Here is a 17,551-nt window from a genome sequence, read left to right as displayed (position 1 = left end):
GACGATAGTGGTGTGTATCCAGGAAAGGAGAACAAATGATTATCCAGGATGAGGCACCACTTATGAAAATCACACCGTGCAAGGCTACCCACCGCATGTAAGCACGTTTTTTGTCATTGGGAAGCGATTGATTGCGGTGGAAAGAAGTTCGAACTGAAACAAACCCGATTTAAATACGTTACCACGAAAACCAAGAAAATTAAGGAGAGGAAAATCCACCTGAGGCCACTTAGTATGAACTCACATGCAAGACAACAGAAGCGTCCGTCATGACTGAAATCAGGCTGTTATTTGGAACTTTGTTTCAGCGATCAGCAGTACCTCGTTTCTGAGACAGTTGTCCTCCTCAGCTTCGTTCGTAATCGCATTCCTTCAGGTTGTAGAGGCTGAAAGAAAAATTCTGGACAAGAAGTGGTTGCAGATGCTCAGATCTAGCGCCCATTACTCACAGAGTGCTTTGTTCACATCTCTGTTTAAAAAATAGTAACAGCCTCAATAACAGCCACCTGAAATCATTGTTAGGGATTCGCACGACTGTTCATCCTTTTTTAGATGCTTTGAACAGTGTCTGCCTGATTTGGTCAAAGTGAATCCAGCTGGTTTATCCAGTACCTGTGTAATGTGCCACACAGTGGGTATAGCCTTAATTAAAAGACAATAGGCCACTATAATAATAACAATAACAAAAAAGAAGAGAAACAATTGTATTACATAATAATAATAATAATAATAATAATAATAATAATAATAATATTCTTGATAAAGCTAGATGAGCATTTTCTCTCAATAATTGGTGGGAGGTCGGTGGAAGTGAGATTATTAGTTAGTATTATTTTTCCTACCCACCAGTGACCTAATAATAAATCAGAAGACAGTTTAGGGACAATAAAAACAAGGTAAAAATGATTTCAGGTGAACTTCAAATATTTTGAAACAGTCAAATAAATTGATATCGTTTTCTGGGGCAGAGGTCAAAGTTTGAAAAAAAAAAAAACTCAATAAAACATAAAATACTCCAGTACAGTGCAGATCAAAACTTAGGCAATCAACTACTGTCCATCACTGCAGGTAACAACTCCACCAGAACCAGATAACTGAGGATGCAGGGATTTGAGGAAGATTTTCTATTTTTATTAACAATACATTTATAGTCCATTAACCAAATCTTAGGGGCATTCCAGCCTAAAACTAGCATTTAACAGGTTATTTGTTCTGTAGCATAGGATTATATCCCTCAGCTCATTGGGTTGAGAGAATTCAGGTTTTGTAGCATTTTAATGATTCTGTCCACTGTTTTTGTTTCTCTCACTACAAAGCCCTACTTGCATTATGCAAATACATAATACAATCTCTGGGAACATGTGTGGTAGGAAAAATCCAGTCAATTAGCCACTGATGTAGAGGCTAATAACACAGATGTGATATTCAGCTTCCTACCAGTAACGTAAGCTATCTGGGTGGAAACTTTCGAATCTGAAATTGCAATTCAGAGTCATTGCACACATAAGAAAAACTCAGATCTCGTTTGTGAGATACTTTTTCTTCTTTTTAAACTTCTCTGTGGATTCTGTGGTTACTCTGAGGAACTCTATGCCAATCATACTCAACTAACATCAGCTACCTACAGAGACAGTGTACACTAAAGCAGGCCCGTTAGTGGAACTGCTATGGATTATTAACAAACAATGACCTTTTCAGAGATTCACCAGGTTTGCTTGTTTTTTTGGCCATTTTTATTTCGTTCTTTATACATAGCAAAATAAGACAGGATTAAGATGAGTTTTGCATATCTTTGTCAACTGCAAGATATTTTAGATAAGACTACTGAAAGACTACATACATATGCAATAAAAAGAAAAAGCATGTGGGATAATCTCTGTTTACACAATCGTCACATTAAAATAGTTTAAAATGTACCAGGCTTTTACATAGAAGCATGAGATCAAAGAAACAAAATGTTGAGTTTGTATTAAGGGAATATTTGTGGTTTGTTTTTGTATTTTGTAAAAATGATCAAATTGTATGCCAGGCCTACTGTTAAAGACATTGTTGATAATTTAACGCACATTTCTGACATTCATGGAGGAGTTAATCAAAGTTGTCAGTTTGGTGTTCAATGACGGTAGAGTACGAGTCAGAGACCCTTCATTTGTTTAATTTCCAGTAAAAACGGCCATTACAGGCAAGACACTTTTATTTCATAGAAACCTCCAAAGTTCAGTCTTAGAAGTTGGTTTTGCATTTTCTGCTTTTTATAATCCAAGAAATTGCAAACACATTCAGTGATGCTGAGGTCTGGACTCCGGGGTAGCCAGTCTATTGTTTTTTGGCTTTCTGACATCTGCACACCTTTCAGACCCAACATGTCCATTCAGGTTCAAATATAGATAGCGTTGTCTTTTCACAGTGGAAGGATGGACAGAAACACCTGTGGATGTTTTCAGATCTGAAGCAGCTTGATTTTCTCCTCTCCCTCAAAAACGAACGCTTTATCTGTGCTCTTTATCTGATGGGGGCAGTTTCGGTGTCTACCAGGTCTTCCAGGTGGTTGTTAGGAGTCACATTTTCTCTGTAGCTTTTAACTCTAGTTTTGGAAACTCCTGATTTTCACTTATTTTCCTTTTACTGATGCAAGTGGGTTATTTTATATCTAATCCTCCTCTGAAATATTTCCTGAAAAAACAAGTTATGTTTAATGGCTTTTTTGAAAAGAAATTAAATAACCGAAGGGTGGTCTCTGATTTGTGCACAGCCTATGTCCCTCATTAGCAAGAATCAAAAAGGATGAGTTACTAAAAGGAGTCAAACTGATAAATTAATGTCTTATCATTTATTCTGATATTATGGTATGCTGGAAAAAGTATTTCATTCTGAATCCTTTAGTACTTGTACTAAAGTAAGCTGTTTTGTGATCAAAGAGGAGGAGAAATTAATGCTAGAAATTAAAGTAAACATTAAGGTACTGCCAACATCCACTCTGCTCCCTTACTCTGGAGGAACTGTGCATACTGTTTTTGTCGCCAGAGTAGTGGCGTGTGTTCATCTAAGAAATGTATGTGGCATGTAAATTTTAGTCAAATGTTGAGAGACATGTAGCCAGAAAAACACGGAAGGCGCTATGAAAAACAAATTAGCTTATCAAGCTTGTGCTTGTTTGAGCAGATGAGAGACTTATGAGTTGTTTGTAAAGCTTCGTTCAAGAATCAACCATCACAAAGATGGTTACTGTTGTATGTTCCATTTCCCATTTAAATGTGCCCTGGGTCTTAGTGTTATTCTGAACTCTGAAGCCATAATGGCATCTCCTGTGAAACCACCTGCTCTGAACACTGCATGGGATAAAAGAAGAAAAGAAAAAAACATAAAAACATTAGTTTGTAGAGTTACCAGTAAATATATTAGCTATATTATCTAATAAGGATGTCAATTTGTTGTGCTGAGAATGGCCCACCACCCCAATAATATCTGGTTAAAGGTGTTCCTATGGTGGACCCTTTCCATTGATGGACATGGTAGAGGGTGTCTGACAAACTTTTCTCAGCAGTAGATGGGCTACAGCCAGTAGCTGTGCACCAATATGGTAGCTGTATCTGACAAAATGGTAATGAGGGTAGGTACAATGTATGCACTTGCAACTACCTACTTCCATTTACTACTAGCTTGCACATTTGTTAGTGTCATGCCTTAACTGTATTTTCTATTTTCGTTTACCAGAGCAGAAACATTTAATGCAATACCATGAATCCAATGTCTGGTTCTGGATTTTGTAATTACTAGTAGTTTACTGAACAAGTGATGTAACTGATCCAATTCATCAGCTAATCATCAAGCCTTTCCTGAGCTGGATCAGGTGTGTTGGAGAAGTGAAAACTTGAGACTGTACAGAGCTTTAGGTCCCCAGGACTGGAGCTGAAAACCCCTATTCGATAACAAATTAACAAAAAGTGATTCTAAAGTCAAGACCAGAAATCTGACTCATAGTCCAGATTCCCAACTCTCCTAAACCCCTGAAACTTCCTGCTCTACTATACCCACTAGTTCATGAACTAGTAAGTTGAATTAAGTGTGTTTGAGCACGGAGGGAAGGGGGTTCTTTTGGCTCAGGGCTGGGAACCTAAGAGCTACAGTATAAAGGAGAAGCACTACATAGAGGGTCCAGACGCGCAGGAACCAGAGGATCCAGAGCAGGAGCAGACATGAACTTATAACTATTGCTAGCTAACAGTTTTACCCTGCAAGAAGTAAAGATAGTTCATATGTAATGTATTTTCTGCACACGTGATCAGATGTTTAATCCCTTAATTGGTCAGGGCCCAAAATTTTATTACACACTTCTATAACCTAAGAATAGCTCAGCCAGTTCGCACTGAAGTACCTGTAGTTACTGCATAATAAGCCTTAGTGTGTAATAGGCCTGGAATTTAAAGGGATTGACTTGAGTTTTTTGGTGGGACATCTCGTATCCATGTGCTTATGACAGGCTTGTTGTCTGCTAGACAATGTTAATGGGCACACCGTCACCCCTACTTTCAGCACCTGCTTCATGAGGCAATGGAATTGTTTAGAAATTTCACACTCATTCTGCTCCCACCTTAATAAGCCTATGAGAATTTCTCATGGTTGTCTCCAGACGTTCCTATTATAAGATCATGTCTGGCCCGCAAGAGTAGAAATTAGGAAGAAGGAACCGTTAGAACTGACAATAAGAACTGACTGAATATTCTACCCCTCATATACTTGCTCGCCAAATATTTTTATGTACCTATAAAAAATAAGAAGAAAAATAAAATCAAATTAAGCGCTTGGCTAACTTTCGAACATGACAACAGAAGTGCGAAAACAGTGGATTCTAGCCAAGAAAGAAAGTCTAAGCAGTTACATCTTTTCTGTGTAGGATAAACAGTGGAAATCGAAAAATATTGGTGTTTTTTTTTAAATGTACAGTGATGTCACAAAGAGAATGTTTAAGTGATGTAATAAAAATAAAATATAATAAAATACCACAAAGGGATTACATACGGAAACCTGTTTAGAGCCTGTTTTGTAAAAGTTAAAAATAACTCAATTTTGAGTAAAAGGTTTTGAACAACCAGCAGTTTTCTAGTCTCATGTCAGTTGTGAATGTCCAGAACAACACAGAACAGATAAATTAGTTTATAGGACTTGGGTACATCAGAACTCACGCTACACACTGCCATGCTTTCTCTCTTTTACTTTGCGTGCTCTTCGTCAAAGCTTTCCTTTTCCAACTTCCTTATTGCTTCCCTTGCATCAAAATCACAACTCCTGGCTCTCTTCTGAGTCCGGATCACACATTGCATCCTCACCCTCCAGCTCATCAGCAGGAGCAGAGGAGCAGTGCTCTAAGATATTTTTATGACACTCCTTAAATCTCCTTTTCAGAGGAACATCACTGAACGGTCTACCTATTCGTTTTCCCTCCTTTGTCGGTAGATACTTAGTGTCGATGCCGTGTTGTCGCTGCAGGTGGTTCTTCAGGCTGACGTTGTGGTTGAAACACTCTCCACACTGCTCACACATGAAGGGCTTCTCTCCTGTGTGGAGACGCATGTGGGACTTCAGGTGGCCGGCCTGGTTGAAGGAACGCTCACACACATCACACCTGTAGGGCTTTTCTCCCGAGTGGATGAGCAGGTGCCTCTCATAACTCGTCGCCTTGGAGAACTTCATGCCACATGTGCTACAAAGGTACCCTTTCTGACCACCGTGGCTTTTAAGGTGAGTGTTTCGTTCATGAAAGTCTTTAAATCTCATCGAACAGCTCGGACAGCTATACGGTAAACCTCGTGTATTGTGAACCTGCTCGTGCTGAAGCTTGGACTCTTTTGTAGTAAAGTTTATCATGCAGTACTTACAGAAATGTGTATAGTTCCCATGGAGTCTGCGATAATGGACCTTTCGACCGTTCTCTGTTAGGAAACGTTTGGAACACAGCTCACAGGAGAACACCTTTATCTTGCATTCGCACACGTGGTGCTCATCTTCCACCCTGTTTAACTTATTGCAGTCTTCACAAGTCTTGAACTCGGGCGGTTGCTCTGGTACACCATGTACAGTAATGGCATGTTTATGGAAGCTGATTCTATTTTCAAAGCGAACAGGCAAGTCCTCCAAACACTGGATCTCAACAGTGTCCTCAGAAACACACTGTGGACAGCCGTAGATCCTTTGGTGCTTCTTAATCATACAAGACGCTCCAGCATGAGCCTCACAGTGCAAACACCAAGCAAGTGGTCGCAAGGTGTTCTGAAAGGGTTTATGGGAGGTGGACTCCTCATCATTCTCATCTTCCTTACAGCTCTCCGAGCTCTGATCTGGGGAACCGGGTAAGTATTCTGGATCATCTGGGTCGGCTTGTACGCTGTCCTCCACGTCGCTTGAGGCATCATCCTCCTCAGCCTCTTCTTCGGATGAAACGTCTTCTGCTTTCTGAGAAAAACAGAAGATAAAACGTCTAGTTTGTCATTTTTTTTTTTTTGTCTTGAGTTCAAATTGCATAACGAACCACGATGCCCAACCTGTAAAACTATTTAATTCCACCCGTTCAGACATTTTTGTTGTTAAATTTGTGCAGAATACGTAACCTGCACACTGACCTGTTAGGCCAAACTACTGCACCAAACCCTAAATATGCCCTTTTTGATTGAAACTGTTAAAAACTAAAAACTTGTGCTACAAGGCTAATATAGCTAAAAATAATGTCCCTCACAATGTTTTTCTGTTGCAAACTTTGATTATATCAGCATCATAGTTTCAGAATAGAACTAAAGGAGCACAGTTTGGAGACTAAACGTGTCGTGGTTGATTGATTATGTTTTGGGGTAATAAAATTTGTAATTAAATTTGATTTTTCAACAATGAACAATTTCTCCAAGTCTTGCCCCTCCTCATTTTCCCTACATTCCATCTTTGGTAAAATAATGTCAGTGCCACATAGTACATATTACTAAGCAGGGTGCATGCATTTGGTAGCATTCAGCCTAAGTAAACCTGGAAGACAATATCAACCATTTGTTTCATAGGCTGGAGGGAAATGTGTTTTATAGTAGCATTTCATTTTCCTCTTCAAAATCCTCCAGCTTTATCTCATTTCAGTCATCCTACACTCTTAAAAATGATGGTTCTTTAAGGGCTCATTTAGAAAATGATTCTATATAGAACCATGAACACTAAGAACCCTTGGCATAATTAAAGGATTCTTTGCATCATGAAAGGGCTCCTCAGATTGATGGAGAATGTGCTGTAGATGGTTTTATATAGAACCTTTATGAAAAGGTAAGAGGCTTGACATTGTAATAATAGAAGAACACTTTTGGGTGCTATAGAACCATGTAGAGCATATTCTCCATCAATCTGAAAAACACTTTCATGATGCAAAGAACCCTTTAATCATGCAAAGGGTTCCTTGCGTGTTCATGGTTCCATATATAAACATTTTCTTTACTAAAGAACCCTTGAAGAATCAAGAAGAGAGAGTGTAAGAGTGTTTAAGAGTGTAGTTTAGTCAAACATAACTCTATATTAATCAGTCATACCCACTTTACTTACCACCACTATCTCCACTGGAGAATGCTCTTCGGGGCTCAGTGGGGATACGGCTGTCTCAATAAGCTGAGGAGGTGTAGATGGGGATTCATCATAGAACACTGCTGCAGGTTGATCGTCTTTCGTGTGGGTTGATGCCAGCTCACTAAAGTGCGGGCTCACCTGCCTGTTTGTGCCAACACCAGTCTCTCTGGTCTTAGGAGCAACCAAAACACCTATACAAGGGGAAGCAGGTCAGTTTGTGAGATTGCTATGCATAAATTACTAAGAATTAGACTAAATATGTTTAAGACAAAGAACAGTGTTTGTCCTGCTGACCCTGGCTTCGTTTGTGTATCAGCGTGCTGGCCGACAGCTGTGTTCCTACAGTCCTAACAAGCTTCGGCACGGGATCACACTGCAGCCCAACGTCACGTGTTCGTGGTGATTCACTTTGAGAGCCGTCATTCAGCCAGAAAGAGTCGTCATCCTTCATTAGAGACATAACAACATTAACAGACAGGCCTGCTGTCTGTCATGTGGATGTTTCACTAATTTTCATAGGAATTAGAATTTTTTTCAGTTTTTGGTCAATTAAGTGACCCTTATTAGTCCCACAACGGGGAAACTTCACCTCCGCATTTAACCCATCCATGCAGTGAAACATCACATGCACACTAGTGAACACACACACTAGGGGGCAGTGAGCACACTTGCCTAGAGCGGTGGGCAGCCCTATCCGTAGCACCCGGGGGGCAGTTGGGGGTTAGGTGCCTTGCTCAGGGGCACTTTAGTCACGTACTGTCGGCTACGGGGATTGAATTGGCGACCTTGCAGTCACAGGGCTGGTTGCCTAACCTCCAGCCCACAATATTAGTGATGCTGTGTTTTGTATATTTTTATTATTTTATGGATATGAGATATATAGAGTGGGTAATGAAACTATGCATTGCTGGCAACATCCAGGTAGTAAAACTGATTTAGTTAACGCTTATCTCTCTCTGGAAAAACACAGGAAACAAACCCCTCACAGCTAGTAAAGGCTGATGCATACTTCAGCAAAGACACACGTAAATGTATTTATGTTGAGACACGCAAGAGATTCATGGGTGAGTGGAGCTCACACACCTCCAAAATATCAACAATGCTTTGTGCATATCTGCAGAGTTGTGCATCAAGCAAATTCTGAATGGCTATTCAGTAGTGTTGGGGTGGGATGAGACCCAAACAATACTCCATCCAAACTAGAACTAGTGCAAAATCAAAGGCATTATGGTTTACGTTACACACACCTTACAACACACAGTAGAAGTTCTTGTTTAACCTAGAGATGGCACAGTACTACTTTTTCTCTTCTGATACTGAAATTGAAACCTTAAGTACTGACCGATACCGATATTGAAATCTTGAGTACTAACCATTAAGGACATTGAAATATTGAGTACTGGCCAACACGGATACTGACATCTTGAGTACTGGCTGATACGGATATTGAAATCTTGAGTACTGACCAATGCGGATGTTAAAACCTTAAGCACTGGCCGAGACCAATATTTAAACTTTGAGTGTACTGATTTTTTTTAAAAAACTACTACGCTTAAAAATGAGCTATTTTTAAATTGAGGCACTTCAATAAGCGTCTATAAGTAGACTATCATGCTGAAACTACTTAAACACTCTATTAACCCCACAGGAATAACTACACAGCTAACATCACATTGCACAGTATGAGTAAGTGCTGTTTCACGACACATTTGTTACAGGACTGAATCACATTTATTTGTTCTTTCCTTCCCGTATCCCATCCAGCATTTTCTACTGAAATCAGCCTGATAGCGATGCCCATCAGTGCTGATATGCCATCTCTAGATTAATCTACGTCTGTAATTTTGTAAAATAACAGAGTTTATTTACCATCATGAGTTGAGCTGAACTAATGGACTTAATGTACTTAAGGAGGTTCAATAATTATAAAGGATTTGACTAAGCAACTCATACAGGATAGAGTATCTGTGTAATTTCCCCAGTAGTCATAACTGAAAGGTTACAGCCCAAACATTCACATCAGCATCACACAACAGCTGGCACACTTAATTACAAAAACACAGTGTGTCATGCATTCGGCTCCCTCTATGGAGGAAACGGACATCATCTCCCAGAATTCTCTGGGAGATCATGTGACTGAGCAGCCGCACTCGGAATCCGACTCTGACGAGAACTCCATTTCCCAGGATACTATGGAGTCTCATGTGACTTCAGACTCTCACAGGCGCTCCTATCAGCGCTCACAATCCCCTGAGTTTTGACTGCTTGCACCTGTGTTGATGATCATATGACAGGTAGTTTAGAGTAGATAAGCCCGGGCTTTAGTTAGAATCACTGCGAGGTATTGTTTCTCCGAGACTACTGAGCGTTTTTCATCCTGTTCTGATTGTTTACCGTGTTTGAACTTTTTGCTTCGTTTGACTCCGTTTTTGCCTATTGCCTATTCCTTTGGTACTTTCGCTTGTGTGTATGATCTGTGTTTTGACTTTTGGACTGTTTTTTGACTACGATCTCTGTTTTTCCCCTTTTGACTACGGCCGCTTGGTTTATATTAAACCACCTGCACTCACCATCCACACACGTCTGGTTTTCTGTCCGAGCGTTACACAGTGCATGGCTGCATCTACTACCAACTTCAGTTATCACATTACTCAGAGGACGATTTGAACATGACTGTCACAAAAGGAGCTCCGTATTTATTAGGGGTGGGGAAAAAATCAGTTCTTAGATGCATCGCGATGCGGACGTGAACGATTCTGAATCGATTCACAAAAGTCAAAAATCGATTTTCTAAATATTTATTTTATAACATAATGTTGACGGAACGCAACAGGCGGAACTTGGAAGTGGGTAAGGGCAGCGCCCGGACAGTCTGTGGCAGCACATAACAAAAACACCACTTGATGAGTGAGAAATCCGACCGGCTCCCTCTGCGTTAAAGCCAGGTCAGGTCAGGAGTCACAACCCAAATGATAAGAAGAGCCATTTTTTCCTTTGAACAAAAATCAAACCACCTTGGAAGCCACAACATTTCATGTCCAGTATGTCTCAGTGTGTGCTGATGTTCTAGTAGAGGCTAAACAATGTAAACGAAAACACAGATTTACTTTACTCTGCTTTAAGCTTTAACTACAGCCGCTTTTCTTCCATCTTAAAAATTCCTCAGAAGTAGATCAGTTTCTTGTTAAAAGTCTCTCAATGTTCGACTGTTTTACGAGGCTGAAGTCGCTTCTTATTCTCCAGCTTCTTGTTCGAATGTACCCGTTCCACCTTAAATTCTAACTGAGGCACCGAATGTAAATGCGGCATCATTAAGGTGGTACGGGAGAATTCGAAAGAGAAGCTGACTAAAGGCTTCGCAACTATTTAGTGTTTGACAGTCTCTCGTTGCAGATTTAACGGACCAGGAAATCAACTGCAGTGCATAAAAATGCGAATAACGCGAAGTTATAACATCACTAAAGAAAACGGGTAGAATAGCTGTAACGTGCTGCGTGGTCATCTATTGCCACTGGATCTTTCAACTGCGCATTTTATCGCAGATTTTGAATTTTGAGTGTAAGTGTAAATGGCAGTGTAAATGGCAGCTGGTGCTTAAAAAAATAAAAAACAGAAAAATGTGAGGTTTTATTCCGAGTACTATTACCTTCAATACTGCAACAACATTGTTTTCATAGTGTGAACGCATCATTCACATGAACCTCCTGCCTGCACTTCTACACTTGTCTGTTCAAACATTTTCAAGATTTTCTGCATTCAACTGTTCATATAGACTTATTAAAGTATTAAGTGGCAAATCATTTATTACATTAATTACCTTTGACATCACCAAATAGCATAATTTTAGAGTTTCTCACATCTCAAATCTATGCAACCATGAAATTTCAAGTGACACTGTTTTTGTTAAGCAGTCCTATTGTTATTGTTGTTGTATTTATTAGAACAAAGGAAAATTTTAAAACGTAAGATGTTAAACCTGTCACTCAGTAGAAGTATTACTGATAATAATATAGTAATAATATCAATACCTACCTCACATTTAAGTACAAGGATGGACTGGCCATCGGGACTACCAGAATTCCCAGCGGCCCGCTCCATTTGTCGGCCGTACTGTCGGTCCACAAACAGAGAGAGCGAGAGAGAGAGAGAGAAAGAGAAAGAGAGACTGTGTGAGTGGCCCACTAAAACCGCGTCCTCAAGGCATCGGCCCAATATTTGGATCAGACTATAAAACACCCCCCACCCCAGTAAAATCCAACCGAACCTAAACAGAGAAGATGAAACTGACGAGAAAAGAACAAAAGCGCCCCTTTGACAAAACAGGAAAGTGGTCGGGGGCTGAAAAATCGCTGCAAACTACAGCAAGGCACTAACTATTCCCACGAGACACGTAAATGACCTTTTTAAAATGTGGGGTGCTGCCTACATTTACTGTAACAAATGTAGCTGCCATTTTCCTCTTCCAATAGAAGCATGACGCAGCGGAGCCATTTTACAGCTCTGCTCGGTGGCCTTGGTACAGAAAACGTGAGGTGGAGAACAGTAACGTACTCGGTAACAACCTAATCTCACGCTGTCTGAAAAACATACGACTTTGACAGAGCACTGTTATTACGATTCTTGTTAGTATCACTAAATGTCACTGTAACTAAAAGGAAGTACCATCCAGTTCTATCATTAACTGTGTTTCATGCAGGATTTCCTCTTATAAGGACAGCTGTTTTGAGGCCCTCTGCTTGGCAAATTAGGCATTAACAACCTCCAGGCCACTTGGCGGCTTAATAACGAGATCCATTACCACAATGTGGCACGTACCATTATTAACAGTTAATGCTACATTTATGTTTTTTTGAGCTCTGAAAGTCTCAATCCAAGGTGTCTGACAGAAGTCAGAATGCCACAGCTGCCTCAGGTATGCTGGTCCAAACTTTACACACAAAAAGGTCTAATTAGCTCAAAAATATGTTGTGCCAGTTTGATGAACAGGATTAGAAATTTGTAAAACTTGACTTCTGTCTTCATTTGTGGACATCATACAACAACAGACTTAGCTGCATAAAATATGACCTGTAGACCACAGGAATAAAGTCTGTAGTTCTTATTAAATAAAATAATAATAATAATAATGTTTTACCTCTTATTGGCTAAACAGATAAATATAGGAAGGACAACGTTTAAACATACACATGCATATAGGGAGTAAAATATATTCCCACTTCCTTACAAGGGTAAGGTGGTGGGATGTGGTGGGACATTGATGTGACAAAATAAGACATAAGATGAGACAGAATGGGACAGGGGGACAGAATGAGGCATAAAACAGGACCTGATGGAACAGAGTGATAAAAGTGGGACATTAGGCAGGACAGGATGGGACAGAGTGAACCAAAATGGGACATAAGGCAGGATGGGATGGGATGGAGTGAACCAAAATGAGACATAAGGCAGGACAGGATGGGATGGAGTGAACCAAAATGGGACATAAGGCAGGACAGGATGGGATGGAGTGAACCGAAGTGGGACACAAGGCGGGACAGGATGGGATGGAGTGAACCAAAATGGGACATAAGGCGGGACAGGATGGGACGGAGTGAACCGAAGTGGGACATAAGGCGGGACAGGATGGGACGGAGTGAACCGAAGTGGGACATAAGGCGGGACAGGATGAGATGGAGTGAACCGAAGTGGGACATAAGGCGGGACAGGATGGGACGGAGTGAACCGAAGTGGGACATAAGGCGGGACAGGATGGGACAGAGTGAACCGAAGTGGGACATAATGCAGGACAGGATAGGACGGAGTGATCAAGATGAAATGGAATGAAGCGATGTGGGATATGAGGTGGGACAGAATGGAACAGGGTGGGACATCATAATATATACAAAACATTGGAAGGGGTGGTAAGGAGTGGACATCAGTTGAGACGGGATGGGACAGAGAGAAGGGCAGTGATGCTTAGAAACACATTGTAAATCAATTTTGCTCTACACCCTTGTTTCATCGCTTTAATGCACGGTGTCTACAACTTTTTAATAAAACTGATATTTCCAAACAACAATTAAATCACATGTTCATGCGTAAACCTTTTTTTTTTTAACTCTGGACATATTTTTAAACAATTTATCCATGAAGAGGTTAACTAAGCATGCTAATTCTGTTATGATACAGCCCAGCCTCAACCAACACAAGCTGGCTGTGACTCAAAGTCAACAATCTGGCCAGTACAGTAAACATAACAGCTAACAGTAAACAGCTGCTAGCTAAACTAGTCCAAGCTCGAAAAACAAAACAGGTGTCTAATCAGCAGGTTAGCTAACGTTACCCTCTGAAAATATGACAGTTACATGAGTCTAAAATGGCCTGGCATTATCATTTCACACATATTTAACCCTATTGCGGACAAAATGATGAGTTTACTGAGGGACGACGCCAGCCACAGCAAAACAAAACAACATCCTAAACAACGTTAACTCAAATAACGGTTATACGCCGAATCGTTCCCTCGTAAAATAATATTAATAATGAGACGAAAATATCCTTAGAAAATTAAAATAGGGTTGAAAATAAGATTCATAAAGGGTTTTTGACAGACGAGGCTGAGGCTGGCTACCTATTCGCCAGCTTCTTGTTCGAATTTCCCCGTTCCACCTTAAAAGAGTGCAGCAGCTCCAGCACCAGCCTCAGGAGCCAGAATGTAACTGATGCACCATTTAAGGTGGAACGGAAACATTCGAACAAGAAGCTTCGTTTTTTGACAGGCGGACGGAGCGAAAACAATTCAGTTATAAAAGTGTAATAAAGCCGTATTATGTTGGAATAGAGGGAAAACACACACCGGCTGACACACTTACATGTTGCGGCTTTGAGACGGAGGTTAACAGATCTGGAATCGCCCCCTCTTTCAGCAGCAACTTTTTGGCAAACCCCGCATTGTATTGTTCCTGGTTGAGAAAGCAGTCGGCGCTGAAGTGAGCCGAGCAGATGGTCAGGTTGGGGCTGAAACTCTGCGGAATCTCCTCGAAGATGAACTTCAGCCACTCGTCTCTGATGGTCGGGTGTTTGGGGAGAGTATGTAAGGAGACATTCTCCTGCCTACAGCCCACGACGCTGCAGCGTTTCGAGGTTTTCCCCCACATCTCTGCGCTCCGGGGTTCTGCCACAAACAGAACCCAAACAAATCGTGCAACCCGAGGACCCTTCTTCGGTAGCTGGGGAGTCCGCCTGATGTAAAACCACACTTTGAACAGCAGCACAGCTGGACTTGATGAAAACAAACCACTGTCAGTAATATTTATATTCCAACTGCCATTTCACTTAGGACTGAACTGAAATAGTTATCGATTAGAGGATATGGATTGGACTAAAGGCACATTTTTAACATTTGAAGGTAAAAAAGGCGTGGCTCTCAGGTCTTCACACATGCATCTGTTTACTTACGGCAGGGCGCCCAGCCACTTGACCACGCCCCTTTGGCGGCAAATTTTAGCGCCGAATTCAAAACAGTGTATAAAGGAGAAAAAATAGCAACAAAAAATGTTTTTTTTTAAATCATTCTCTGTTTCTGGCAGCCATACGTAAATATTTGATATAGCATCAGATAAATTACCTACTCAACATTTTGATTTGTTTTCCTGAGACTTTGCTATTGAAAGTGCCCATATAATGCAAAGCACAATTTTCCTTGTTTGTTTAATTTTTTAATGAATAAAATAAAATAGTGTGATGTAGTATAACACTGTCAAAGTTTCAAAATGTAACATTCACTCTCCAATAAACACCATAGTGTTACATTAGAATACTACATTTACTACTATAGACAACACTATAATACTGTATCATTACTGTGTTACTGCTGCTGCATAAACTCAAACTAATTAACCATTGCTCTGCCTGTTTTGTATTTTAATATTGTATACTAATGCTATCTGGTGTGGACCAGAGGAGGATGGGTTCCCCTTCTGAGTCTTGGTTCCTCTCAGTGTTTCTTCCTCTTGCTCTAAGGGAGTGTTTCCTTGCCACTGTCACCATTGGCGATGTTCATGGGGGCTCGGACCCGTATTTTTCTGTAAAGCTGCTCTGTGACAACACCTGTTGTGGGAGGCGTGGCCATGCAGAGAGGCCACACGCACAGGCCCTTGGGAGGTGCCACACTTGCGCTATGCTCACTGTAGGAGAGACTTTTATTGTATAAAAAGTAGTGTGTGATAGCTTGATGATGTGGACGTGTTATTTGTGCTATTCTGTGCTGGGTGCTGTGCTGTGGGGTAGTTAGTGCAGTTTTAGTGCCTACTGTCAGGGAAAAGCGTATGGCTAGAAGTGACCTGCCTCCTATCTCAACTGCTTCAGCACCGCTGACCGGTAGTTCTCCCTTGCTACCTGTTTCAATAAAAGAGCATTTGCCTTTAAAGCGCACCGCTTCCTGTGTCTTATTCTACACTGATGCCACAATATAATATAGACAGACTATTAAACACTATAGCATTACATTACAATATTTTAGAGTTCTACACTGTACTATAGACAACACATATAAAATATGATAGACATTAAACTAAATACTATAGCAATACATTAGAATATAGAGTACTATGCATTAGTACAAACAACACCATAATATACTATAAACACCATAGTAAACACTATTATGTTACATTAGAACACTATTGTGTACTAAACCTGACTTTAACAGACTATAAACACTATAGTAAACACTACAGCATTACATTAGAATACTGTGTGTACTACACTTTACTATAGACAACACTTCAATATACTATAAACACGATAGTAAACACTATAGTGTTACGTTAGAATACTATGTTGTACTACACTTTACTATGAAAAACACTAACATACTATAAACATTATAATAAACTCTATAGTCTTAGGTTACAAAACTATAGTGCGCTACGCTTTACTATAGACAACACTTCAATATACTATAAACACTATAGTGAACACGACAAGTCTTACATTACAATACTATAGTGTACTACACTTTACTATAGACAACTCTACAATATACTATAGACACTATAGTAAACACTATACTACTCTTTATTCTATTAAACACTAGTGTAATCCTCTCTAGAGAACACACTTCTGCACATTTTAATTCAACTATTACTCTTTATTTGCTTAATTAAGCATATTAAGAAAAAAATAAAACATAAAAATGTGGCCTGTGCAAAAGTTATGGCACATTTTATATGTTATATTTTTCTAATATATTTAACTCAGCCAGTAAATAGCAATTTTGCACTAAAACTAGCAGAAACAATGCCATATCTAAGTTTGCTCCCTGTAGAGGACGTGTTCTTGTATTCTCACTTAAAAAACTGAACGAAATGTAATTCGACTGGGGGTGTTCAGGTTTTTGCACACGACTATATAGTACCCCTGCTGAAGAGCTCAGCACAGAGCAGCATGCATTCCAGGCTGATTTAAGCTGGTCTGGTGCTGGTTTAGGTGGTCACTCAGTATGGTCATGCTGGTTGATCAGCAAACCAGCAACTAAAATATGCTGCTTTTGCTGGTAACCCACCCATGCTAATCTGGGACAATATTGGAATACTATAGCATAGTGTTTCTCAACCCTGGTCCCAGAGGCCAACTGTCCTGTGCTTTTTAGTGCTTTTTCAGCTTTAACACAGCCACTTTAACACAGTAATGGGCTATAGACACTATATTAATGTAGCGTAACATCAGAAAACTCTAAAGTACTGCACTTTACTATAGAAAACATTATAATATACAGCGTTACATTAGAATACTATAGTGTACTACACTTAACTGTAGACAACACCATAATATACTACAGATACTATGGGAAATACTATGGGATAACAGTTAATTAACAGTTAAATAAATAAAGTGTTTAATATGTTTTAATGTTCGCAGTTCCTTCACCAAATTATAGCTCCTTAACAAGCAGCTTGTTGTTACGTCAGAGTAACGAGCT

The 17,551-nt window shown here is 40.0% G+C and overlaps 1 protein-coding gene across 1 annotated transcript; it reads right to left on the bottom strand.

Annotated features, from left to right (window-relative positions):
• Nucleotides 1-1,715: 1,715 nt before the first annotated feature.
• Nucleotides 1,716-14,792, bottom strand: LOC118825947 (oocyte zinc finger protein XlCOF8.4-like). The gene is made up of 5 exons (XM_036596827.1): nt 14,442-14,792; nt 11,623-11,700; nt 7,885-8,035; nt 7,570-7,781; nt 1,716-6,450 (listed from the first exon to the last, which is right to left on the bottom strand). The coding sequence occupies exons 1-5, from the start codon at nt 14,724-14,726 to the stop codon at nt 5,278-5,280; spliced, it is 1,899 nt and encodes a 632-aa protein (XP_036452720.1). The 5' UTR covers nt 14,727-14,792; the 3' UTR covers nt 1,716-5,277.
• Between the last annotated feature and the right edge of the window lie 2,759 nt (nt 14,793-17,551).

This window comes from Colossoma macropomum, unplaced genomic scaffold (assembly GCF_904425465.1).
Source record: "Colossoma macropomum unplaced genomic scaffold, Colossoma_macropomum, whole genome shotgun sequence".
In the NCBI taxonomy this organism is placed as follows: Eukaryota; Metazoa; Chordata; class Actinopteri; order Characiformes; family Serrasalmidae; genus Colossoma; species Colossoma macropomum.
The sequence above is the reverse complement of the archived record's forward strand: the minus strand, read 5'-3'. Positions and strand labels throughout refer to the sequence as shown.

What these genes read in the sequence shown, in the direction of transcription:
- LOC118825947 (XM_036596827.1), bottom strand. Translation starts at nt 14,726, where the DNA reads ATGTGGGGGAAAACCTCGAAACGCTGCAGCGTCGTGGGCTGTAGGCAG. An exon ending in CCGTCTCAAAGCCGCAACAT is followed by an intron (nt 11,701 to 14,441) that starts GTAAGTGTGTCA and finishes GTGGACCGACAG; the next exon opens with TACGGCCGACAAATGGAGCG. An exon ending in CTCCAGTGGAGATAGTGGTG is followed by an intron (nt 6,451 to 7,569) that starts GTAAGTAAAGTG and finishes TGTTTTTCTCAG; the next exon opens with AAAGCAGAAGACGTTTCATC.